This window comes from Canis aureus, chromosome 16, assembly GCF_053574225.1.
Source record: "Canis aureus isolate CA01 chromosome 16, VMU_Caureus_v.1.0, whole genome shotgun sequence".
NCBI classification, from domain to species: domain Eukaryota; kingdom Metazoa; phylum Chordata; class Mammalia; order Carnivora; family Canidae; genus Canis; species Canis aureus.
This window is the reverse complement of record NC_135626.1, coordinates 10,391,308-10,415,978: the sequence shown is the minus strand read 5'-3', so window position 1 is coordinate 10,415,978 and position 24,671 is coordinate 10,391,308. Positions and strand designations below refer to the sequence as shown.

Here is a 24,671-nt window from a genome sequence, read left to right as displayed (position 1 = left end):
CCACTGAGTCCTCTTTGAATGAGGAACACGTTGAAAACAGGGTGATGATGGGCAGCCCGGGTGGCTCAGCGGTTCGGTGCCGCCTTCAGCCCAGGGCATGATCCTGGAGATCCGGGATCGAGTCCCACGTCGGGCTCCCTGCGTGGAGCCTGCTTCTCCCTCTGCCAGTGTCTCTGCCTCTCTCTCTGTCTGGCATGAATAAATAAATAAAATCTTAAAAAAAAAAATAAAGAAAAAGAAAACAAGATGATGAAGGACATGCTGTGTCCTTGGCCTTTAAAGTGGTGAATTTTGCTGGTACTTGTTCAGAGGTTACCCTGGGATTAATAGTACCAGGCCCCGGTGTGGAGGGAGAGCCCGCCGGGAGTGGCCCAGCGTGCCGAGAGCCACAGCCGCACAGTTCAGTGGAGAACTCACTCGTGGCTGCCACTGGGGTCCTAGCCGAGTCTGTGGCTCCCATCTCGGGTCAGCACCTACAGGTGAGGGATGCAGGTTTGGAGAGTCCTCCTCGAGCAGCCAAAGGGAACTCACCCCGGGGATACCTCCAACATCTGTGGGTCAGTGTGGGGGCAGCACTAGCCACTCACTGTGCTGGCGGCAGTCCCCCCAGGTGCCCTGGGTTCACCTTGATGCCAGCAGACTGTGACCTCTTGGAGGGCAAGCAGATACCTGGGCTCCTCCCCCCTTGTCCTAGGGGCTGTGAGCTTCCACCTGCAGAGGGGGATGGGGAGAAGGAACCCTGCGAATGGGCCGGCCATTTCCCAGCCAGGCAATGACTGTGGGAGGCTGAGCAGCCCCCTAGACGGCGGCTGAGGGCTTAAACAGCCTGGGGAGGGCAACACCCAGTGCTCACACGGATGCTCTGTTGAGAACCATGACTCTGCTGCCTACACAGTATGTGAGGAGAGCTTACAGCGACGGGAGGGCAAGCTGGGTGGTTGGATCCCAGGTGCAAAATTCGGTGCACAGCTGGCCTGTCCCACTGTCCATTGGGCACCATGGGAAGAGTGGCTGGGTGCACAAAGCCCTGGATGGTGGTGAGTCCCTCCCATGACTCGAAGTCCAGGTGCCGGGATGGGCCAGCCAGAAGATGTGGGAAGGCTACGTGCACACAGGTGGCCACTCCCTACACTGGTGGGTGATGGAGTCTCTGTGCTGCTGTCAGGCCCTTGCCGAAAGGACCCCGGCATCTTGCTCACTGCAGACTCTCTTGAGCCAAGAGCAAAATAGTTTTCACAGGCCGTCCGTTTCAATCCATTGCAGGAGGGCCGGGGCAGGGATGCTGACCTTGGGGTCAGCTACCACCAGTCACTGCTGTGTGAATCTGGGCCAGGTGATCAGCATATTTCATGTCCAAAAGGAAGTCTGCATGTGAATTCTGGCTCCACCACAGATGAGCTGGTACTTTGGGTAAGTCTCTGACCCTCTTGGGTCCCCTATGGGGCGGCTGACCTCACTGTGCCCATGGACATTCAGATCATGACCCAAATAGTCATGTTGTTCTCCTACAGTCCTGGGCTGGCAGGTCAGGCCACTCAGTTTGAGAACTTTTCTCTGAATTTCTCAGAGATGGGATGGAAACTTGCCTCCCAACCTGGCTCCAGGCTTGGATGGAGAGGAAACTCACCTTTGTCAGCTTGGCCAAGACATCACACTCCTTGCTCTTCAGGGATAGGATCAAACCCATCTGGCCTGTCTGCTCACGGCCACGAGCTGCAAGGCTTCTCATTGCCGAGAGGCAGCCTGGGTGGCCAGTCGCCTGATGGAGGCCCGCGTGACTGTCTGAGGAGTGCCCCGTGTCCTTGCGGAAAAGCTGGAACTCCTTCCTTAAATCTGTACTATTTCCTGGTAACCAAGCCACTGACCTATGTCGGCACCCCAAGTCGTGGAGGGAGGCTGGCCTTCCCACTGGTGGGGAGCACTCTAGGGGCCAGACAATGTTGGGGGCTGTGGTCTCAGGAGTGTCAGGTGCAATGTCTCATTAAAAGGCATAAAAAAAGGACCAGCTCCAGCTTAGCCCCCCGCACCCCTCGTACATAAACACATGCACACAACACACACACACACATAAACACACACACACACACACACACACACTTCCCTTGATCATATATATGATTTATGGAGGTTGGAAAAAAAAAAAAGGGAAAGAACGTGTTGCTTTACTTAATGTGTCTTGTACCTCTCCCCCCATCTTGTCCTCTCTGTGTACTGTCCACATCTGGAGGGGTGCACCTGGCAGATAGGAAGCTGACTGTGAAGTTGGGGGCAGCCACCTGCCACCTACCTCAAGAAGCAGCATGTAGCTAACTCCCAGCAAAGCTAACTCCCCCATCCTTGTCTCTAGAACGGTGGAGGTTAAGGGGATTTGGGGGAGTCTCCCACCATTCTGGAGATGGAACTGCAGACCGGGGCGCTGGCCCCAGCCCTGTCCCAGCACCAGGGCAGGAGCTGTTTGCTCAAGGAGGTGGGGGTGGGACAGCTCTGGGGCTTCAAGTCCTTTCATCCACCTTCACCTCTTCTCTTTTTCAGAACCCGGGCTAAAGCTCTCCCAGAAGGGAAGATTCCTGGGGTGGGGGTGGGGGGGCTGATGGGAAGGGCAGCCCACTGCCCCAGGGGACTGACCTCCCCAGGCCTGAAGAAGTAAAGGCAGGTGTCCATCAGGAGTCCCCAGGGCAGCAGGTCCTGACCCCTCGCTCCTTTGCCCGCTGTCACCTCCCCAAGGGGCATCTTCTCTGGTTTCCTTTTGTGGCAGAGGGGTCACCAGGAGTAGGCAGGAGCGAGGAGAGGGGTGGGGGTTGCAGGCCGGCTTCGCCTGATTAAGATCCCAGATGTGCAACCTCCAGGCTCACTCAGGGACCCTTGGGGAGTCAGACCCTAACTTGGGCTCCCACGCCCAATCTGTGGCGAGGGGGAAGGGGGGAAGGTGGAGGGCGGGTCCTCCGGGCGGGATGACAAGTCGGCCACAGTCTTGGGCGCCCCGATCTGGCTGGAGTGGAAATTCAGTCTCCACCCAGAAGAGGAGCTCGGAACTCCTCCACGTAAAAGAAAAAGTTGGGCTGCGCTGCAACTTTTTTTTTTTTTTTTTTTTGTAACCCAAAGTGATCGGACTCGGGGCCCCTCCGGTGTGGCTCCGCGGAGAGGGCCGGGCGCTGGCACCGCGGCGGGAAGGGTCGGGGTCGGGGGCGCGGGGGGGCCGCAGGGCGCGTCGGCGCGCGCTCCCCGGGAGGCTGAGGCCGCCCCCGCCCCCAGCCCCGCGCCGCCCCCGCCCCCAGCCCCGCGTCGCCCCCGCGCCCGCGCGCGCCCCCGCGCCCGCGCGGCCCCGGGCCGGCCCCTTCCTCGCCGCGACTCGCCCGCTGGCCCCACCCCCTCGCCCGCGGCGCCCAGTGGGAGGCGGGGGCGGCCCGGCCGAGCGCGGCGCCGGGCTCTGATTTGCTGCGCGCGCGGGGGATCGACAGCCGCGGCGGGCGCCTTCCCGGAGGGAGGGGGGGAGGGACGGGGGGAAAAGCGCAGGGCGCCCGAGGCGAGGTCGGCACTCCCCGTCCCCGCGGCTGGCGCAGGACCTCACTCGAGCGGAGCGCCCACGGGGAGCGGGTCGCGGGGCGGCGGCGGCGGCCAGGAGGCGGCGAGAAGGAGCCGGAGGAGGCGAGGAGGCGAGGGCGCGAGCCGAGCGGGGTCCCGGCCGCCCCGCGGACCAGAGGCGACCCCCGCCCGTGGGCGAGCGCGCCAGCCGGCCTCGGCCCGAGGGAGAGCGCGGCGCCCGCTCCCCATGACTCCCTAGGGCGCGCGGTCCCGCCGAGTCCGCTCCCTGCCGGGCCGTGCCCCGCGCCCCTGCGTCCCCGCGCGCCCCGACCCGCGCCCCGCGCCCCGCGCCCCGCGGCATGGACGTCCACACCCGCTGGAAAGCGCGCAGCCCGCCGCGCCCGGGCGCCCCGCTGCTGTCCTCGCCGCCGCTGCTGCTGCTGCTGCTGCTGCTGTGGGCGCCGCCTCCGAGCCGCGCAGGTAAGGCGCGGGGCGCGGGGCGCGGGGGCGCGGGGGCGCCTGTCATCCCCGGCCGCCGCGGGCCGCCCTCCGGGTGCCGGTCCTGGGCGCCGGGCAGCGGGACGCGCCGGCACGGGACCCCGCGGCCACGGGGCGTTGGGGCGCGGAGGGCTGTCCACGAGGCCGGCAAACTTTGTCCTGAAAGAGAGCTGCTCCCACATCACTCGCGCCGGGCAGCACAACTTCCTCTCCTGAAACCTGGGAAGGGTCGCCCCCTAGAGTCACAGCCCGTCAACTCCGGCCGGGCTCCTGGAGTCAGGGGACAGTGGTCCCTGGTAGGGGAATCCCAGAAGCTTGAGCTTGAGCACCCCCCCTCGGGGCTTGCACTGCCCCCCCCCCCAAACCGGGCTTGCACTGCCCGCCTCCAGGCTGGGTCTCCGCTTTCCTAGGAGTCTTGCAATCCTGGCCGCGAAGTGCTGTGGGATACTCGGGATACCCAGGAGCCCTGCTCCTAATCCCACCCCAAAACCTCCTAACCCCTCCGGAGGCAGTTTTTCTTGGGTTTCCCTTCCAGAGATGGGGGGCGTGGAGCAGAGCCAGGAGATGGTGGTGGAGGTCGGGCAGAGTGGCTCAGATGGTGCACAGATGGGACATTCCTCCTGCCAGAGGTCTGACTTGGAAGGCGCCCTCTCCCATGGGGAGGCTGGCCGCTCGGACTCCCTCCAGCTCAGCCTTCTGACGGGACAGTGGATTCTGAGCATCACCTTGGTGGTTACCTGTGGGATGGGCCTTCACACATCAGAGGCCCCAGAAAACCCTCTGAGTCCCCATTAACAGGTGGGGAGGCAAGGCTCATAGCTGCTGCTGTGAGGTCAGGGAAAGTGGGGGGTACAGGGGTGGGGCAGTGGGCTCAGCTGGACCAGCTGGCCCTCCTGCTCCACCGCCCACCCCTTTCCCTCCGCCACTTTGTAATTTGAAGCCCTGTGGGAAGAGTCACTTTCTATGTTCCCCTTGCCAGTTAAGATCCTCTCTCCCTTTCTCCTGGCATGCTGAGTGTGCGGTGGGCCAAAGGGGACGAGCAGGAGTCAGGGTGTGCGGCCAACAGGGGGGCCGGGGGAGACAAGGGGTGCCTAGCCTAGCTCTGGGAACCTGGCGCCCTATCCCCTTGCTGAGCTAACGGACTTGGCAATTCTCCCTGGGGATCAGTTGAAGGTGGAGGACAGTCGTGGTCTCCGGGAAGGTGGTCTGGATTCCAGTGGGGGATGTGGTCAGGGGGCCCCATGGTGGCCTTAGCCCCTTCCTGCTCCTCAGGTGGGCTTTCCCATGTGCCGGAGCACACGAGGGAACCCTTCCGGGGAGCTTCGACCCCACGCAGCTGGGGCTGGGTGCTGGCTGGGGAGCGCGCCCTTGCCAGGTTTGCGCTGGCTCTGCCCCTGTGGTCCCGCCCCTGCCTGGATCCCCGCGTCCCCGAGGGCCACGGCGGCTCCTTGGAAGCGGAATCGCGGCACAGGGGTCCAGGGGTTGCACCCTTGGCTTTGGTCCGACAGTGCGCAGCGTGTGAAGCAGCCGCTGTTCTGAGCGGGTTCCCAGACGGTCCCCACCTCCCAGGTGGGAGCGGTTTTGAAGTCCCGGGCAGGGCAGCGCGTGGCCAGGGCGGGCGGCTGCGCACCCCAGATGCGGGAGGGAGGCGGGCGGGAGCCTGTTCTCTCCATTTTGGGACGCGCCAGATGTTTTCCGAGTTTTCTCTGAACATGGCCCTTTTTTCCTACCGTCTCCTTGGCCAAGTGTGTGAAGGAATGAAAAGTAAGATTGCATTTGGGGCCGGTTAAGATTGTAACGGGCGGAGGGGAATATGTGAAATGAAACATGACCCCAATATTTGGAAATTGAGGTCATCTCCTCGGCCGGGCATTGGTCGACTCCGGTCACGTGACGGCTTCTCGCAATAATTTTGTGGGAAGAGTTGTCCAAGTTTTGTGGGACTTGACAGGTCTGAAATGGTTAACTTTCCTCTGACTCAATCAAGTTGGCTGGAAAGACACCCTTTCCATCCGTTCCCCTTCCCCTCCTCCCCAGGAGGGAGCAGTCAGTGGGAGGAGTTCGGGAGCCAGGCCTGCGCGCCCCCCAGGAGCCCTCTCCCCCATCTGGTCCACATTTCAGCGGCTGGAGGGGCGGGGGCTGCGGTCGGTGCCCCCGGCCGTGACCACCCAGCAGTGGCCGCGGGCTGGAGAGCCTTCCGCTGTGACGCTGCTCCAGGGCTGCGCCGGGGTGCCGGCCACAGCCTGCCCCGTACCCCACCCTTCAGATATTTCTGGACCTCCCCGCGGCCCCGCCCTTAGCCCGGCACAGCTGATGCCCGCCCCGCCCCGCCCCTGCCCTCTGGCCGTCTGGCCCCGCCTCCTCCCCATCACAGACACGCCGGGTGGAGCCCAGGGGGCGGGGAGCAGATGCCCCCTGCCCTCCCCTGCCCTCCCCCGCCCCCTACTTAATACCAGGACAGCGGGAGGCCAGACTAGCTTGAGCCCCGAGGGTCAAGAATGAGTCACCCACACCGGGAGGCACCCACACGCTGGAGCCCTGGGCTTGCACTTAGGGAGCGAGGCGGGGTCCCACCCCGAGAGCTTGGCTCGCGGGCACCCTCGTGATGGATGCGCTGGCACCTGCCGCCCTGGGCCCCCAGCATCTCAAGGGACCCCTACCCCAGTCGGCGGGATAAGGGACCCCAGGTGCTGGGCCTTGAGTGCCCTTCTCTCCGCTGCAGGCGAGGCTGCGCCTCGGCATTTCAGACGTAGGGGGGAAGCGCGGATACCCCTTCACCTCCATTTACCAGCACTCCCCAGGGAGGCCTGTGCCCCAGCAGCGGGCTGGGGGTGGGGGGGTGGGGGGCGTCCACCATCTGTGGCCCCAGGGTGAGCCACAGTGTTTCAGCCCCTCCTTCCCGCCCACCTCCCTCCACCCCTCCCTTCCTTCCTTCCTTCCTTCCTTCCTTCCTTCCTTCCTTCCTTCCTTCCTTCCTTCCTCTCTCCCTCCTCTCTCCTTCCCTTTCCTCTTTCCCTCCCTCTTCCTTCCTTCCTTCCTTCCTTCCTTCCTTCCTTCCTTCCTTCCTTCCTTTTTTCTTCCTTCCTCTCTCCATCTCTTTCCTCCTTCCTTCCTTCCTCTCTCTTTCCTTCCTCTTCCTCCCTCCCTCCCTCTCTCCCTTCCCTCCTTCCTTCCTCTTTCCCTCCTCCCCCTTCCTCTCTCCCTCCCTGCACTCCTTCCTTCTTTCCTTCCTTCTCCCCCCACCCCTTCCCTCCCTCCCTCCCTCCCTCCCTCCTCCTCCCTTTCTCTCTCTCCCTCCACCCCTCCTCCCTTTCCTCCCCTCTCCCCCCTCCTTCCTTTTTCACTGGAATGCCTTTGAGAGGGACCACATTGACTGCAGTCTCTACTCCTGTTCCTTCTCTCCCTTTCCCTCACCCTCAGGACCTGCCTGGACTCTGGAGGCCTGGCCTGGAGGGTTATGGGAGGACAGAGGTGCAGGGGATGGGGTTCCTCACTGCAGGACCTCTAAGTCTTCTGGGAGGGGCACAGGGCTTTGTTTCACTGTTCATTTTTCTGCCAGGTATCTCTTTAAATAGTCTGGGGCCCCATTGGGAGATCTGGGGAAGCTTCCTGGAGGAGGTGATGCTAAACTTGATCTCCGTTTTCTTGTTCCCCTTCCTTGGCAGGTGCCCTCATGCACCTCTGGCTTGGTTCTCACCCACCCCTCCTTCTTGGCAGGACATCCCAAACTCTGCTGTGCTGTTTGGTGTTCTCTGGGGCTGCTTCCTTGGCTGGAAAGCCCCGCATTAGCTCGGTTGGCAGGGAGCCCCCAGCTCCGCTTGTCGTGGGAGGGCTGTGCCAGCAGAAGTGGCTGCTGTGAGAAACATGGGGTCTCTGCAAGGGATGAATGGGGACCCGGGGGCTTCCTTAACCCTCTCTGCCCCTGCGTGTGAGGCTGCTGCTCCAGAGTAGTTGGATGAGTTCTGCAGACAGGCCATGGCTGGGGATGGGGGGCTCCTGTGCTGGGGAACAAGCAGTTAGGCGCAGGAGGGGGTATCTGGTGGCTGAACCCCAGGCGCAGCATGGCTAGTTGGGGAGGGGCCTGTGCCAACTGTGTGTTTGCCTCTGAGACCCACTCGAGGTGGCTGGTCTGGGCCAGTCATCCTGCCTCATCTTTCCTGTCTTTTCCGGCTGGTTGTGTGGAATACCTGATGTAGACTGAGCCCCTGAGTCAGGAACGACATGATGTGGCTGCTCTTCTGGATGGTGTTTTTGCAAAAGGAATGGAGCATGGTGCTGCCACAGACCCCCTGTTGCCATCCCAGGAGCAGCACAGCAGAGGGACATGTGGCTGTCCCAGGAGGCACTAGGCACTAGTCCTTGGTCCTTGGACAGCCACACCTCTCCATCCTTCCCACAGGGCTCTCATCCCCAGGCTGGGTCCTCTCATCTGCTCCACATCACCTCCTGGGCCATTTGCATAGGTCCCATGAGGCAGCATATGTGAACATGCTTGACAAGAGCCCCTTGGAGGGCTGGACACACGTGTATGTGTTTCTGGGTGTGTGTGTCCGAGTATGTGCACGTGTACGATGTGCAGATTTGCATGGACCGCGTGTCCGTATGTCATGTGTCGGTGTGTATGTTTGTGGGTGTATGTATGCATGTGTTTACGGGGTTTCCCGGTCCCTGGGGTGTCTGGGGAGCCTGGGGTAAGGTGACATTTCTGTCCTTACCATGGACCAGTGGGAGACACAGAGATGAACCGTGGCCAGGGGTTCTGCTGGGGACCCACGAGGCTGGGGGTCCTGCGGCAGGGCAAGTAGGGTCCTGCTGGGCCTGATCATTTGATGCAATGTTTTTACTCACATGAGGGCGATGTGATACTGTAGTTTCTCTTTCCCCCCTTATTTTGGCTCCCCCCATAGAAGCCACTCCTCTGTTGTCTGCACTCTGCCAAATGTTCCTTTTCAGGTTTCTGGCCTGGCTCAGCTTGTGGGGATCCTGAGATCTGCAGGTGGAGCTAGCTTTGGCCCTTCTCACAGGCAGACCTGCCTCTGCTGCGGGCACAGCATGAGGACCAGGTGTGGGTGATGCTCAGGGCAGCCGGGCTGGAGCCACACAGCCTGGATTTAGACCCTGGCTCCACTCCTACCAATGGTGCATTTAACACCATTGTGCCTCAGTTTCCCCATCTTGAAGAAAGGAATGATGATCATAAGTCCCGCAGGGTTCTTTGTGTGGGTTCAATGCATAATATATGCAGAGCACAGAGTGAGCCCAGTTACCACCATTTGTCCTGCCCAGACCCTGACCCAGCACGAGGCAGTGGGTATGGGGCCCAGGGCCGAGTTCCTGGCCCTGCTCACTGGCTGGCTGTGTGAGGGACTCCTCTCTCCTGCGGACAGTGTCACATCAGTGCCTCCCTCGTGGGAGAAACAGGAGAGGTGATACAGAAAGTGTCCCCTGGTGAGTTTATTAGACCACTTGCCAGGACTTCTGTGGTGTTGAGGCTAGGCGTGGAGATAGCTTCCCTTCCTCCCAGGCCACCCCCACTTTACAAGGAGGAATTGGGGTGCAGGGATGGGAACTGATCTGCCCCCATTCCACCTCAAGGACTCCAGTTTTCTGCCTCCGTGACATGCCCATGAGTGACCACTGGTGCCCTGGATGTGTTTGTGCTGGGGTGGGCGCAGGTGGGGGCTTTGGCAGCTCAGATGCTGCCTGTGCTGCCCCAGGTGGCTGGAAAGCCATGTACGGAACAGATGAATGCACACTTGGATGTGAGTGGGTGTGTGTGGCTGGTGGTGTGGGTCATGGGGGTCACACAGTCTGAGGCATCATCCCATCAGCTTTGACTCACCCAGTAGTTTTCTGGCAGATTCCCCAACCTAAGTAATAGCCCCACATTAGAAGTAAATGTCGCCATTCTTTGGTGATTCAGGCCTAGGAAACGGGACCACAGTCTGACCCAGTTTCTCCAAAGTTTCATGCCACAGAACTCCAGGGGGGCGCTGCAGTGTCTCTGTGCATGGTCTGGGGGTACCTTTGTTTTCTGTTTCCCACACCTGTGATTCTATGGGGGCGGCACTCATCTGGCCTAGTTTGCCTTGCCAATAGGGATCCTGATGACCTCTTTACTATTCTACCCAATGCCACAAAATGCCATCAGAATGTGTGCATGCAGCAGAATTGGTCTCACATGGTAAAACTCGGAGCCCGCATTGGAAACAGTGATCTCACAATGACAGAGAGTGAGCGTTTTAACGTCACTGGGAGGCGGGAAGCAATCTTCTGGAGGGATCTGGAGTGGTGGTGCATATGCCCGAAGTGTTGGGGGACCTCCAGCGCGACTCGGACCTGTGCGGCATGGGGCACGGGTGGCAGGTGCATGGCTGAGCGGCAGGTGAGCGTGCTACAGGCCGCGGGAGCTTCCAGTGCGGTGGGGGCATCAGACTCCCGCGCAGGTGATTGGGTCCAGTGGAGGGCAAGGTGGGAAGTGCTTGTGGAACATTCACCAGCAAGGGCTGCCACCCGCTCATCAGAGGCTAATCAGAGGGGAGGCACCTTCCAGCCACGGCGCTGGCCAATCAGAGGCCAGGCTGCTCTGTCAGACTCTGCTGTCCTGCCCAGAGCGAGTTAGAAGGGAGGCGGGGGAGGCGGGTGTCCCTCCGAGGACCAGACGGCACTTTTCCAGGTGTGTCCCTCTGGCTCCTGTACATCTTTAGGGAGGCCCTGTCCTGGGGGTCCCTGGAACACCTGTGGTCCTCCCTCCGGCCCTGCAGCGGGTGGGGCTGGTCCCATCCTGCAGAGGCAGCCCACGGCCCCCTGGCTCCCAGTGACCAGGGCCCTCAGGATGGTGCGGGACCATCACAGATGCTGGTGTGCCAGGCGAGGGGACTTCGATGCTTGGGGCTTTGTTTCTGGGTGGCTGCCCTGCCCACGGGGGGTCTTCTGGGAGCCTTGGCCTCCCTGTCTCCTTTGTTTCTGATGCTGAGCTGCTCAGTTCCTGCTACACCGAGCCAGGCCGAGGGTCAAGGCCTTCTTGGGGAGGACAGCGGGGCGGTTGTGCACCCAGTGGGCGCCTGGGGCCCTGGACTGCTGGGAGGGCCAGCAGGGAAGGGCCACCTCTCACCCAGAAGCTCAGTTTGGTCTCAGGAAGGCCAAGCTGTATTGGGGCTTCTCCCATCCTCCAGGTCTTGGGGAGAAGTGACCGTGACCTCCTCTCTGTTCAGTTTCTTCCTTGCTTTACTCTGTTCTGTGTTCTCTGGAGACGGTGTGCAGTGCGAGGGGAGCTCCAGCTTCCTCCTGGGGAGGGAGGTGAAGGAGGTGGCCTGGGGGGGGCAGCTCCCCATGGGGACATGCTGTCCTTCTGAGGAGAGTGCAGCAGCATCCCAGCTGGTGTAATGCAGTGGAGGAAGGGACCAGGCTTCTGTGCCTCTTAGGCTGAAAATGCTCGCATCCCAGGGCAGGGGTGACTAGCAGTTCCTAGGATGGAAGTTCCAAAACAGGATTTCCGAATGGAATCATTTTCCAGGGATGTACTTTGTCATTCAGATTTATAGTTGAGATAAGGGCTGTTATCTCAGAAAGCGCTGCTTGCCAGTGGCTCCATTTCACTGACCGCTGGAACCTGTGGATCCTCCTTAGGCACCTGGTGTGGTGGGGCCAGTGTGGGGTGGGCGCCGCTGGGTGGATGAGTGCAGCGAGCGTGCTCTGGGGGAGGAGCTGGAGTCAGCCCAGAGCTGGGGAGTGTTGGGGGCAGACTGGTGCTCCCTCAGAGTCATCCTCCTTCCCTGGAACAGGTCAGTGGCAGGTTTCAGCATAAATGATGGTGGGGACACTTAGGAGCAGAGATGGGCCAAGAGGGAAGAAAGGGCGGCAGGCGCTCCCCTTCCCTGTGTCTGCCCTGCTTTCTTTGGTGTGGCCCCAGTGATCAGGGGAAATTTCAAAGGTAGCACCACAACTCCCACAATCCACATGGGCTGGGCCAGCGTGTGCCCACTGCTAACCCACTCCTCTCCACCCCAACGACTGTGACACTGACCATTGCGTCACACTTAGCTGGAGACTCTGCTGGCTGTTTCAGCCCAGGACTTCCTCTCTGAGGTGTGTCTGTGCGGGAGGGAAGATGAGCATCCCCACCTGAGGGACACGGAGATGAGCAAAGAGTTCTGTGTCCTGGTTCTTAGCTCCCCTAGGGGCTGGGAGGGCGGGGAGCCTGGTCCTATGGTCTGTGCCCAGTGCCCAGGCTCAGGGTGGGTATCTAAGCACCGAGGAGAACCTCACAGTTTCCCCATCTGTGAAATGGGCATAAACCAGTGCCTGTCTCCGAAGCCTGCTGGAAGGATGGGAGGAAATCAGTCAGGACTTGCCTAAGGACTGTCATGGTGCTGGTTCTGGCAGTTATTACTGCTGGGTATTGAGTGCTGGATGTGAATGTAGGGCCTCTGTGTTGGTAGTTACTGGGGGAGCTCATTCAGGCCTTGGAGCTGAGCCACTTGGGGTTTGGTAAGGTGCCAAGGGAGAGAAGGCATCACCCATCCTTGTCCTCTTTAGGCCCAAGGAGGACGGGCTGGGTTCATGGTGCAGGCTCTGGGCTCTCCACCTGCTGCAGGCCCTGAGTGGGATATTCCTGAGACAGGAGGACACTGGGTGCACTGGTCACGTGAGGCTCTGTGTCCCCCGGGCAGTTGGGGTGCTGGGGCCTGAGAGCAGAGGACAGCGTGTGGCCAGGAGAGGCTCAGCCTGACTGCAGGGAGGCCAGAGGCCCCGCCCTGCTGCCTGGTCACTGTCACTTCAGCTGGAACAGGGTTCCCCCGCCCCTCAGGGATGTCCCAGCCCCAAGGGCTGGTCCCGAGGCAGCAGCTCTGCAGACATTTTGCAGAAGGCTGGGGCTCCCTGGATCTGGGACCCTGGCCTGGTTCCCTGGTGCTTTCTGGGGTTGACTGGGAGCAACAGAGGTGGGGGGGGGGCAGGTCCAGTTTCCTGTGAGGTGAGGCTTTGAGTGGGCTCAGCAGGGGATCCCCAAGAAAGAGGATGGGAGCAGCACCTCCTCTGGCTGCCCCTCTCCATGGGAGGCCGGCCCCCATCCCTCCTGCAGTCTGCCACTTCTTTGACTTTCGAAAAGGAGGTTCAGGAGATGAGGGTGGGAAGCACAGATGAGTCAGCACCCAGGGAATAGGAGAGCGGCTTCCGAGGCCCAGAGAGCAGGGTGGGGGACTCCTGGCTGTGTGACCTGCAGTGCTTTGCTGGACCTCTCTGATCCGAGTTAGCTTATCTCCAAATCGGAGACAATAGCACCAGGCAGGAGGGTGGGGGGGGGGGCAGGGATTAGTTCTGGTGACCTGTGCGTGAACATCGAGCCCTTAGTGGGGTGTCCTGCATCCTGTGTTCAGGGCAGTAGGGCAGGCGGAGTCATGTTAATCCATGGTCAGAGTTGTCACTGTAGTCGTTAGCATGTCACAATAATATCATATCGTTATTGTTACTTTGTGTCAGTTGTTATTACTGGCAGAGCTGGGGAGGCAGGAATCGTCAGGGAAAAGCGGGAATACAGCTTCTGCTTGCAGGTGCAGGGCTTAGCTGGATTGAGAGGCGGCTGGCCAGCTAGTGCAAAGGGCCCAGCTAGTGACAGAGGGGCGCATCCAGGAGGGGTCGGAGTGCATTGGACAGATGATACTCTCCAGGGTGGGGGGGTGCTGTCCAAGTTTCTACTGCACTGAATACCCTGGAGCTACTTCGGGCCCATTTCCTTGGCCTAGGGTGGGGGGGGCGGGGCAGGGGCCAAGACCCCGGCAGCGGACATGCCCAGGGTCCTGGGGAAGGAACTGGAGGTCATTCTGGGAGTCAGTGGTCTGGCCTCTGGCCTCAGGGTTGTTTTGCTGACTCATCAACTCAGAACTGGAGGGCTTTGGGGTTCTGGGGGCTGAAGGCTGCTGAGATATAGAGGGACCAGACCCCTGGGGTGGGCTTTGTTGCCCAGTGTCCTGCAGCTGGGAGGGGAACCCGGTGGTCTTGGATCTCCACCATCAGGGGGACGGTGCATGAACCTTGTGGATTCCTCCTGGGATTCACGGCCTGAGGCTCTCAGGTCTGTCCCAGGGTTCCTTCCATCCCAGGTAGGTTTGATGGCCATTCGGACACCCACCATCCTGTGCAGGCTGATGGTACCCGGAGTGGAAAGTGCTGGAACCCAGCCTCCAGAGTCCATGGTTTTCACCTGCATGCCACAAACTGCGGAGCTTTCCAACTTCTTAATGCTTCCTTGCTCACCAGAAATACAGTGAAAGCTGCTTCAAAGTGAGGACACTCCCTGTGTTCCTCACTTGGTGGCTTCCCTCTGCATCTGAGCCACCAGGATCTGCCCAGGCAGAGGAGCGTGCTGGGGGCAGTATAGGCCAGGCCTGAGTCGGGTCTCCCGGCTCTGAATCAGCTCAGCCTTCCCCTCCCTGCAGTGCCCTTGGCCCTCCATGTGGACAGGCCCCCAGCTCCCCTTCCAGAGCCTGTCCCATTATACACAGCAGGCTGGCCCTGGAGCAGGGTCTGCGGCCACGGGGAGGGCTGCTGTCCAGGGGCTGGAAGGCACAGGTAGGGGGTTCTTCTTCCCCCAAGAGGGCTGGGAACAGGGGACAGGCCATTTGGCCTGAATGGCCTACAGGTCCTCGGGCCTGCCCACTGTTCTGGCCGGCTACAGGTCAGCTGGGGGAGAGTCAGGCTCTGGGCCGGGCGGGGGGCACTTCTCAGCACCCCACAGCCTCCCCTGGTGAATGGAGTTAGGAAGAGCAGGAGGGAGGCGTGCTTGCTTGCGAAGGGTCTTCCTTCTGTGTGCCTTCTCCTGAGGGCTTTCTCACTGTTTTGCACCGATGACATCCTCCCAAGGTGAAAGGCCTCACCTCTGTTCTACAGGCGAGAAGACTGAGGCCCAGGAAAGCCCCGCCCTAGTAAGTGGCAGAGTCGCACCCTCTGAAACAGCATCTCCGTTATGGAGATCTGATTTTGTACATCCTCTTGGGAACAGGCTCTGCGTGTGGAGTCAGAGTTCAGAGGGCAGACCTCACAGCGGGCAGGAGTCGGGGGTGGCTTTGGGCCCCATGTGTGGTGGGGAGGGCAGTGGGGAGTGGGAGTTGGTGAAGCCTGATGGTCACCGGGGATGACCTCTCTGCCTGTCATCTGTCTCCCCAGGTCCTGGTGGGGGTGGGGGGTACCGGGTCCGAGTTCAGGATGCAGCACCCCCTTCCTGAGCCCCTTCCCCTGGGTCCTGGGTCCCACGGCGTCCTCCCCATGCCTCTGAGACAGGCTCTGTGGCTCTGTGTTTGGCCAAGGAGAGAGTGTTTGTAGGAGGGGGTGAGCTGCCTGGGTCTGAGTCAGTTTTTCCATCTTAGCGGGAAGGAAGGAAAGGGGAGAAAGGATCACAGCCAGGTAGGTCTTGCCTGTTTAATATCAGTGGACACACAATGAGAGAGACCTGTGGGGATCTGGGCCAGTAAGCCAAACGTTGTAAAAGACCAGGGTGGGGTCACCCCCAGCAGTCGTGCCCTCTCTCCAAGGGCCCCGTGGGGGTTGAGCAGCCGGTCTGATGTCCCGAGAGCTCAGCTGGGGTGGCTTACCTGCAGCCTCTCCTTGGCCAGGGGAAGCTAGGCTAGGACCTGACCCACATCTTTAAAGCAGCAACATTGCAGTCAAGGAAAATAAAAGCCCTGTGAGAGAACCAGGGCCCCGAGGCCTGATTTCTGAGCCCACCCTTTGCCCATCGCCTGTGATGGATCCGAAAAGCCAGAGGCAGTGTGCAGACTTGCCGAGGACCAGGAGCAGAAGAGTTCTCCTCTTGGTTTCCTCTTGAAATGGGTCGCGAGTCCTAGAGGATTGTTCAGTCCCTCAGAATCTTTGCTGCTTGGGTCACACACCCACCCCGCTGTGCAGGCCAGACAGTGTGACTTGGAAAGATTTAGGGGATCTCCATTTATTTGAAACCGAGGGAGTAGGGCTTGTGTGTATGTGGTGCTGGGCAGACTTGGTGGCGGGGCCACGTCCAGAGGCCCCAAACTTCACGGCTGGGTGTGGGGGTGGTTCAGCCAGAGCCTGGGCTAGACGTGCAAAGACCCAGGTGGGGTGTGCGGGGCTGGTGCTGTGGCTCTCCAGGTTCGACCTTGATCTAATGTGCCTCAGTTTCCCCATGTGCACAGTGGAGCTGAGGATGCCAGCCTCATGGGTTTCAGGAGGCAGGATTTAGAGCAGAGAAAACGGGCGGGGTCTGTGGGCCTCGTGGCCTGGCACAGTGCCCGGGGCGGTCATAGGTAGTCGTGAGGTCGAACCAAGAGCCCCTCACAGACTCTCGGGGTGCTGGCCAATGTGTTCTGAGCTGGATTTCTGAAGGCAGGTGGGTGGGCATGAAGGGGCCCGGGCTATTCTGGGCGGGGAGGAGGGTACTGTGCCGGCTGGCAGAGGCAGGGACTCGGGACGGGGTGACCCCTGAAGGGGCTGGGGGAGGGAGGAGGCGCAGGATTTGGGATTTGGTCCTGCTGGTGTGGAAGACCGCCTCCTGTGGGTGCTCAGGCAAGGGACCAGGTCCAGGAGTCTGCTGGGTTGGGGTCTGTGGCCCGAGTGCCTACCGGATCGCCCCACGCTGATGTCAGTCTGCACTCAGGGATGTGCCACCAGGCTTCACGCAGCAGTCTGACCATCCCAGGTCTCTTGAAGGATCCCCAAGCAAATGACCAGTTTGTGGTGGGGTGTGTGCATGCGCGTGTGACGTGAGCAGGCGTGAGCACCATCCTGCTGGTGTCTCTGCTCCCGGGAACACAGAGCTGGCCGATGCCCCAAATGCCTCCTGCATTCTGGGGGCTTTACGCTCAGAATTGCTTGCTCCATCCAACAACCCCGGGGGCGGGGTGGGGGGGGTCAGTACTGTGGCGCTTTGTCCAGTGACTCAGCTAACCAGGGGCAGGCCTGAGATTCCAACATGACTCTGAGCACCCTGGGCCACCTCCTCCTGCCAACCCCCTCCCACTTTGTCTTCTGGATAATTTCCCAGCTGCCACTTGGCTCCTTAGCTGCCATCTCTCCAGATGACCCTCTCCAGACCTACTCACCCCAGGCTCCTTTAATTCCAGGATCAATCATCTCCATCCTGTAAATAACTTCCAGAAACCCTGTCAGCCCTGTTTTGGAATTCCTTAAGTGCTATGAGCTCTGCTTGCTCTATCCAGACCACTTCTCTTCTGGGCTCTTCCCTTGAACCACTTCTGTTCTGCAGAACTTCCAAGTGAGCGATGGGGTGTCACCTGGTGCCTTAAGGGTACTGCCTCCTGCTCCCCCACCCTGCCTGGGAGGCCGGGATCACGGACACCCCGCTCCAAGCCGCCTCCCCGGCACGGCTCCTTTGGCAGGGCCTGGACGAGCTCCTCTGCGTCCACCCCTGGTTCTCACGGTCTAGCCCTCCCTGGGCTGAATTTAGGCCCCAGCGGAGGCACTGGGCTCTGGGCATGTGCCTTTCTCCATAAACATTGCAGCCTGGTCAATATCTTGGCAAGAAAATAAGAAACAAAAGTCCTCCAAAGAGGGGTAGTCTGGTGTTTTTCCAGTCACTTATTAAAATATTTCCTGATGTGATTTCTACAGTAGTATAAACAGCCAGTGAGGAGCTGCCCCCCCAGAGTGGCCCCAACACCCGTGGCTGGTCTGGGCAGCCCATCTCTGGGGCATGTCGGGCTCCAGACTCGCGCATTTTTCTCTGACGACTCATGCTTGCTCTCCATCTTGCTGCGCCTTCTTCCCCTCTGTGATCCCCAGCGCCTTGGGAAACTCTGGGCTGCAGTGTCCCGCCCAGATGGGCCCAGCTGTAGGCTCCGCTCCCTCTCGGAGGAGCCTTCCCCAGACTGGCCAGCACCCAGTGCTGTGTGTCCAGGGTCACACAGCGCCTGCCCCTTCCTCGAGCTGCTCTTCCAGGAGCCACTCTCCACCCTCATGTCCTGTCCTGTGGCTCCTGGGCCCTCACGTCCCTTTTCTGTCCTGCTCCTGGCCTCCGCCGTCACAGGTCTCCAAGGAGGGGCAATGTGGCAGCTGCCCATTTGGATGGGAGAGAGATGACTGTCACAGAACACTCTGGCTCAGACCTGGTGCCCTGGATCTGGCGTTAATCCCATGTCCGCTGGGCCGCACAGTCTGTGTCCAGGTCTGTAATTGGACTCCGGAGCTGCTAGCAAGGGAAGGGCCTCATGTGTGTATGCAGCACACCTGCTGGTGTCCTGCCTGTGGTGCTAGGCTGCGGTCAGAAAGGTGCTGGCACTACTCTCTCTGAATAAACTTGGGGGATACTGTGCAGCCTCCTGTGGCATCGAAGGTATTGTGTGCAGCTTTGCCAAGGGGGTGGTTGAAGACAACCCCTTCCTAAAATGTAGTTCAGCATTTGCTGAGCACCACTGTGTGCACGCTGCTGTGCCCAGTGAATCTGATGCAGGGCCCCTTGAAGGGCACACAGCCTGGCCTCAGGGGGAAGGAGAGGAAGTCCTGGGCTCCTGGTCCCGTGGTCAGTGCACGGCGGCTCCTGGCTTGCCTCCGTCTAAGCAAGGCTCGCCTCCCTTGTGCTGCCCCATCCTGACACCCCAGGAGAGGGAGGGCAGTGCTTGTTGAATGCTGGGGACACTGGGATCAGAGGTCACTTGAGGACCCCCGCTAATGGCATGGGCCAGGTCAGGACCAGGCTGGCCCCTGACCCATCTGGCTCCGTGTCCCCTGCTGCCTCCTTCCTGAACTCTCCTGGGTTTGCACAGTGGCTCCGAGGGCATGTTGGAGCCAGGCTGCTAGTTTGCCTGAGTGGGGACTTGGGTGTGTTGACACTTGGGGGTGTGCTGATGCTGCCCAGGGCTTCTGGGGGACACGGTGCCGATGCTCAGAGGAGAGGCAGGGCCTGGAGGTGTGAGGGGAGCCCCTGGCAGGCCGTGCGGGGAGGGGTGAGTCCTCTCCTTAATGTCTTCCCCCTCTCCTTTTTTGTTCTTTAACTATGTATGTTTTTAAATGAAAACGGATACGTTTTCATTATAGTCATTTTGGAAAACACAGAAAAGTATACAGAAGACAATAAAAATCACCCAAACTCAACCTCTGCTGGGTGTGAGCAGGAAGAGTAAGGGAGAGAGGGGAGCACATGGTGGCTGGTCTGGAAATTAGGGCACCTCCACGGAAGGGGGGGGCTCGTCCCCACCCAGCATTCTCTCCCTGAAGGCGAAGGCCCTGGAGTTCCGGCCCAGCTCATCTGGACTTTCTTCCTTCACTTTATAAGGACAGCATTCTGTTCTCCGTCATGACTGCTGTAAAAAGCCAGATTCACTGGCAGTGTCTTCCGTGGTTAGACATTGGGTCATTTCCATTTTTGATATTATAAGTGCCTGCGAGTTCGTGAAGCAGGCATGGCTTGAATATTACCTGAGCTGCTCTCCAGCTGCTCTGGGTGGGAGGGAGGGAGGGAGGGAGGAAGGGAGGATGTGTCTGGGAGCACAGAGACACCCCCCCCCCCCCATTGTGGGACATGAAGGGGGCTGGGTAGCCTTGGCTCTGTGGGTTTTTAGGCACAGCACCCGTAGGAATTCAGGGTTTGATAAAGGCAGCATTCATGTTGGCTGGGAAAGAAAGGATTAGTCATTGAAATGGGCTGGGGTAGAAAAGACACCACCTGGGAGAAGGAAGCTGGACCCTGCCTTCATCTTGCACCAAAATGCATTCCAGATGGAGCAAAGATGGGAACTTTGCAGATGAAACCCTGGAGCTACCAGAAGAAACTGTGGGAGACTGGGTGTTACAAGCTGGGGGTGGGAATGCCGTTCCCGGTATAACAGAAACCCCAGAAGTTGTAAAAGGAAAAAAGTTTTACTCCATTAAAAGTCAAGAGTTTTCCTCAGGCTAAAAGAAAACCCCAAACAACCAATCAGTTAAAAAAAAAAAAAAAAAAAAAAGGAATAGGAGCATGGATCACGGAGAAGGGATTGATGTGCTGCAATACTTAAAACTCCTGTAAATCAATAAGAAAAGGCCAGGAACCTGCCTCTTCCCCTGGCAAAATGGACAAAAGACACATATAGTTCTTAGGAAACACAATACAGATAGTTTGTAAATGCACAAGATGATGCTTACTCCCTGGAAAAAGGAATGCAGGTGAAAGCCCAGGGAGATCCCTCCCCCTGCCCACCCCACCTGGCCAGATGAGCAAGGAACAGACATTGAACAACACGCACTGTTGGTTCCAGGCGGTGAGGGGAAGTGGGTGTTCTTGAAGGTCCCCCTTCTATGAAAGACAGAGGCAGTATCTCCCTGAATATTAAAATAAAATGCATGTGCTCCTGGACCTGGCAATGCCGCTGGGTCTTGACGTTTTCCCTAATGGTACGTGCACACCTGTGTGTGGACACCTGTATGGCGGGGGAGCATCGTGTGGAAGTGGCCTGGTCCCGCCATGGGGGCCGTTTGGATAAGAACATCCTGCAGCTAAGAGAATTCTGCTAAGAGGATAGGGCTCTCTTGGTTTTGTGCATCCCGAGAGGGACGGGTCTCCCAGGTACTTTAAGGAAGAGAAGCGAGGTGAGGAGTGCTTCCGTGCTGTGAATCCACCTCTGTGAAAAAGGGAAAACACGTGTCTGGGCTTAGCTATCAGAGATGATGAGGACGGACACATGAGTGTGGGGACTCGTGCTTTGCACCAGAGCGGGCAGCTGGGTGCTGGCGTCCTGTGAGCTGGGCGGAGGGCTCCTTGGAGTGCCTGGGTGGCTGCGAGGTGGGCAGGTGTGCTGCTGACGGGCGGGCGGGCGGGAACGTGTGGGCTGGCTGCGCTGCGAGCCTCGGCCTTTCCTGCTGGCAGGCAGCTGCTCTGGGCTGGAATGCCTCGGTCAATTGAAAAAGTTTGTGGTTAAAAAAAAAAAGGAAAAAAAGAAGGAAAGAAATGAGCTATTCAGGAAGGGGCTGAACAGACGACAGGGCATGTAATAGAGATCTTTTGACAGTAGGAACATGTGAGTGTAGAAGAGCCGAAATTGTCCTCCACAACCCAATCTACTTGTGCAGGTGGGGAAACTGAGGCTGGTGATACCTCACCTGGAGTCCCACAGCAAGTTCACAGAGTCCATAGACATTGTCTGTTTTAATCCTGAGGTAGATGCTGACAGTGCACATTTCACAAGCATGGAGGAGTTGCCCTGCCCTGCCCGGCTGAGCGCGGGGTCTGGGATTCAGGAGGGTCCTGCAGTCCCCCAGCACCCCACACCGCGGGCGGCGGGGCCTTGCCCCTTGCAATGCCCACCTGGGGCCCGAAGGCTCGTGCATCCTACCTTCTGCGCAGGTGGCAGCAGTCATGCTGTGAATGGCACCTGCTCCCAGACTGTCCTGCAGATGGAGCTGGGCTGGGTCCTGGGCATCCTCAGGCTGGGGTTGGTGGGAAAAAAAGAAAACAGATGACCACAGATGTGACAGCTTTGACCTGGGAAATGTTCTATGTGATGGTGCTTGAGCTCGTATGTGGTAGTGCAATGGTGGGTGTGGCCCTTGACCTCCCTTGAGCACCGTCCTGCCTGGATGGTCACCCACTGTGTCATCTCCCCATGCTCCCTTGCCAGGGCAGGGCATGGTCTTTCCAACTGTCCAATAGCTGGGCCATCTGCTGTCACTCGGCTTGCCCCTTACCACAGTTCAAGTCACCAGGGTCCTTGGAGTCTCACTTGCTGGCTGATTCTCTGCTCACCCCTGGAAAGCCAGTCTGGACATGAGGCTTTGGGGGGTCCTCAGCTGGTGAGCCAAGGGAGGGGGCTTTGTGGTGTCAGAGGACAACGGAGAGTCCTCTGCCCTAGAGAAGCTGATGCCCCCACTTGTTCCCCAGGGCCCTTCATGTCTTGTTTCTACAAGATCACCACTGGGAGGTCCACCTTGGTCCCCAAACTTCAGCCACTAGTATTCTCACAGGGGAGTTGGTCTGTCCTGGTGGAGCTCAGAGCTGAGACCCCCGTGTTCACTCACTCATCTGAGAATGGCAGGGTGTGCCAGGCATGTGGGCTAATCATGGCCCCAGATGCTGGACACTAAAATGAGCATGGGCTCCCTGCCCTTGAGCCCCACATCTGGGTGGGATTGGACTGTCACAGGAATCTGTTATAGGTCTGTTTGGTTGAACCATGGGGAAGTGGCATTTTATGGGCCAAAATGGCCCAGCAGCCATTTCACGTGGTTTAATCTAGTTCTCCCAAGAGGGAGCACAAAGGAGGGCCAGCAGTTCAGCGTGGGGGCCTAAGGACACCTCCCTAGAGTGACTGTCTGAGCTTGAGGTCTACAAGGTCAGTGGGGACTCACGAGGAGTGGTGGTTGGGGCAATAGGATTGGAGGTTGGAGGATTCCAAGTACAGGGAAATGGAATGTGCAACCCCCTTCATGCTGTGTGACCTTGGTCTTTGAATTTGGGGGCTGGTGTGACTGGAGCATAGCAAGAGCACAGGGGCAGGGGAAGGAGTGGCAAGAGATAAGGCTTTGGTGCCTGTAGTTCAGTTTACGTTGGCAAAGGTGAATTCCTATCTTTATCCACCATGCATCTACACATTCACCTACACAGTGTGCCTGCCCACTCATCTGTCCACCTACTCATCCATGCCATTAACCCACCCACTCATTCCCTCATCCAACCAGACCATCAACCCATTCCTCCATCCACCCATCCATCCAGACCATCAACCCATTCCTCCATCCACCCATCCATTCAGACCATCAACCCATTCCTCCACCCACCCATCCAGACCATTAATCCATTCTTCCACCCACCCATCATCCAGGCCACAAATCTGTCCACTCATCCATCCAAACCATCAACCAATTCCACCACTCAGCCATCCATCCAGACCGTCATCCCATTCCTCCACCCACCTACCCATCCAGACCATCAACCCATTCCTCCACCCACCCATCATCCAGACCATCAACCCATTCCACCACTCAGTCATCCATCCAAACCATCATCCCATTCCTCCACCTAACCACCCACCCATCCATTCAGACCACAAATCTGTCTACCCACCAGACCATGGATCCAGACCATGAGTCTACCCCACCCCCCAGCCCCCATCATTCCTTCCATCATGGCACTGGGCTGCCCTCTCTACCACACCACATTCCACTTCCACGTCAGGGTGATATGACCCTGCAGATGTCCACTCTCACTCTGGGGCTCCTTGAGGGTGAGGAGAGGCTGACTCACTTCAGCTTCTGAGCGCTTACTTAGTATAGTTCCAGGCACAACTGGATTCTCTGGCTGTGTGTGCCGGCTTGAATCAAGAACCTGGATGCTTCGGGCCGCAGCAGTGGCGCACAGTGCAGCCAGGATAACAGTGAGTCACTGCCCATGTGTCAGGGGTTCACTGAGGAAGGGGGCCCATGGCTCTGGACTCACTGGGGAGGTGGGAGGTGAATGGGCTCTTAGCGGAGGTGGGAAAAGGATGGTGGGGGAGCAAGGGAAGCTGTGCAGCTGACCGTGAAATGTCAGAGAAACTCTGTCTAGGGAATGGGGAGGTGGACTATGTTTCAGGATATTCGGTTATAGATTCAGAAATTCTACTAATTCCCCAAATACCTTTGTTAGCTTTTCTCAACTATAAAAGTAAAGCATACTTATTATGGCAAATTTGGGAAACATAAAACTGCCTTTCACTTTTCTGTTCTTAGTCTGTTTGGGCTGCTATAATAAAATACCACCGACTGGGTGGCTTCTAAACCACAAAGTTTTATTTCTCATGGTTCCGGAGGCCCAGAAGTCCAAGGTCAAGAGCCAGCATGGCTAGGGGAGGACGCTTCTTCCGGTTCAGAGCTGGTGCCTTTTCACTGTGTTCTCATGTGGTGGAGGGGGTGAGGGAGCTCTCTGGAGCCACTATCTTTGGGGCTGACGATTTCACTGTATGAATTTGGGGGAGGGAGGTCATGAGTATTCAGTGGCACAGCCCTCACGCTTTCCCCTTTCCCTGGCTCAGCTCCGGTAGAAACAGGGTTGCACCTGCCCTGGTCACAGACACTTCCCGTGTCATTACCAGCTGTAAACATCCCCATGGCCCCCACCATTCACTGTATACTTGCACTGGACTTTACCTCTCTGCTCCCCTCGTGTTGGACTTGGGGTGTTTCCAGTTGCTTGCTGTTCTAAATAACACCTGGATGAACATCTTTCTGGTAAATCCTTTCTGCCTCTCATTATTTCCTTGGGGTGGATTCCTAGACGCTGACTCATGGCATCAGAACAGAGGAATGTTTTAAAGCCTTTTTATTGCGGAGGCCATTCCAACCAGCAGCAGGCACTTGTTGCTGGAGCTCCTGTGCCTTGGGCCACATTACCCTGGGTACCGACCCCAGGTGGGCCCATGTGATAGAGTGGGGAGCGGGGTGGGGGGGGTGGGGGGGTACCCGCCGCTGTGAGCTGGGCATTGTCCCCTGTGCTCCTGGGGGGCAGCTGAGCTCTGTCATGTAAAGCTCGTGACCTGGCTGGGCTGCCTGGGCCTGTAGGGCTTTGGTTTCCTCATCTGGAATGTGGAGCAGCACTTCCTATCCCACAGTGTATCCTCAGAGCTGGGTTCTTTTTCTTTTTTTTTAAAAGATTTTATTTATTTATTCACAGAGACACACAAAGAGAGAGAGGCAGAGACACAGGCAGAAGGAGAAGC

The 24,671-nt window shown here is 58.8% G+C and overlaps 1 protein-coding gene across 2 annotated transcripts in view; it reads left to right on the top strand.

Annotated features, from left to right (window-relative positions):
* The first annotated feature begins 3,844 nt into the window (after positions 1-3,844).
* The window catches only part of COL5A1 (collagen type V alpha 1 chain), a 150,506-nt gene continuing 129,679 nt past the window's right edge, over positions 3,845-24,671 (top strand). For both annotated transcript variants that reach the window (XM_077851271.1, XM_077851270.1), the window contains exon 1: positions 3,845-4,002. In XM_077851271.1, the coding sequence (XP_077707397.1) occupies positions 3,882-4,002 (121 nt within the window). In that variant the 5' untranslated portion in view covers positions 3,845-3,881. The remainder of the gene's footprint in view (positions 4,003-24,671) is intronic.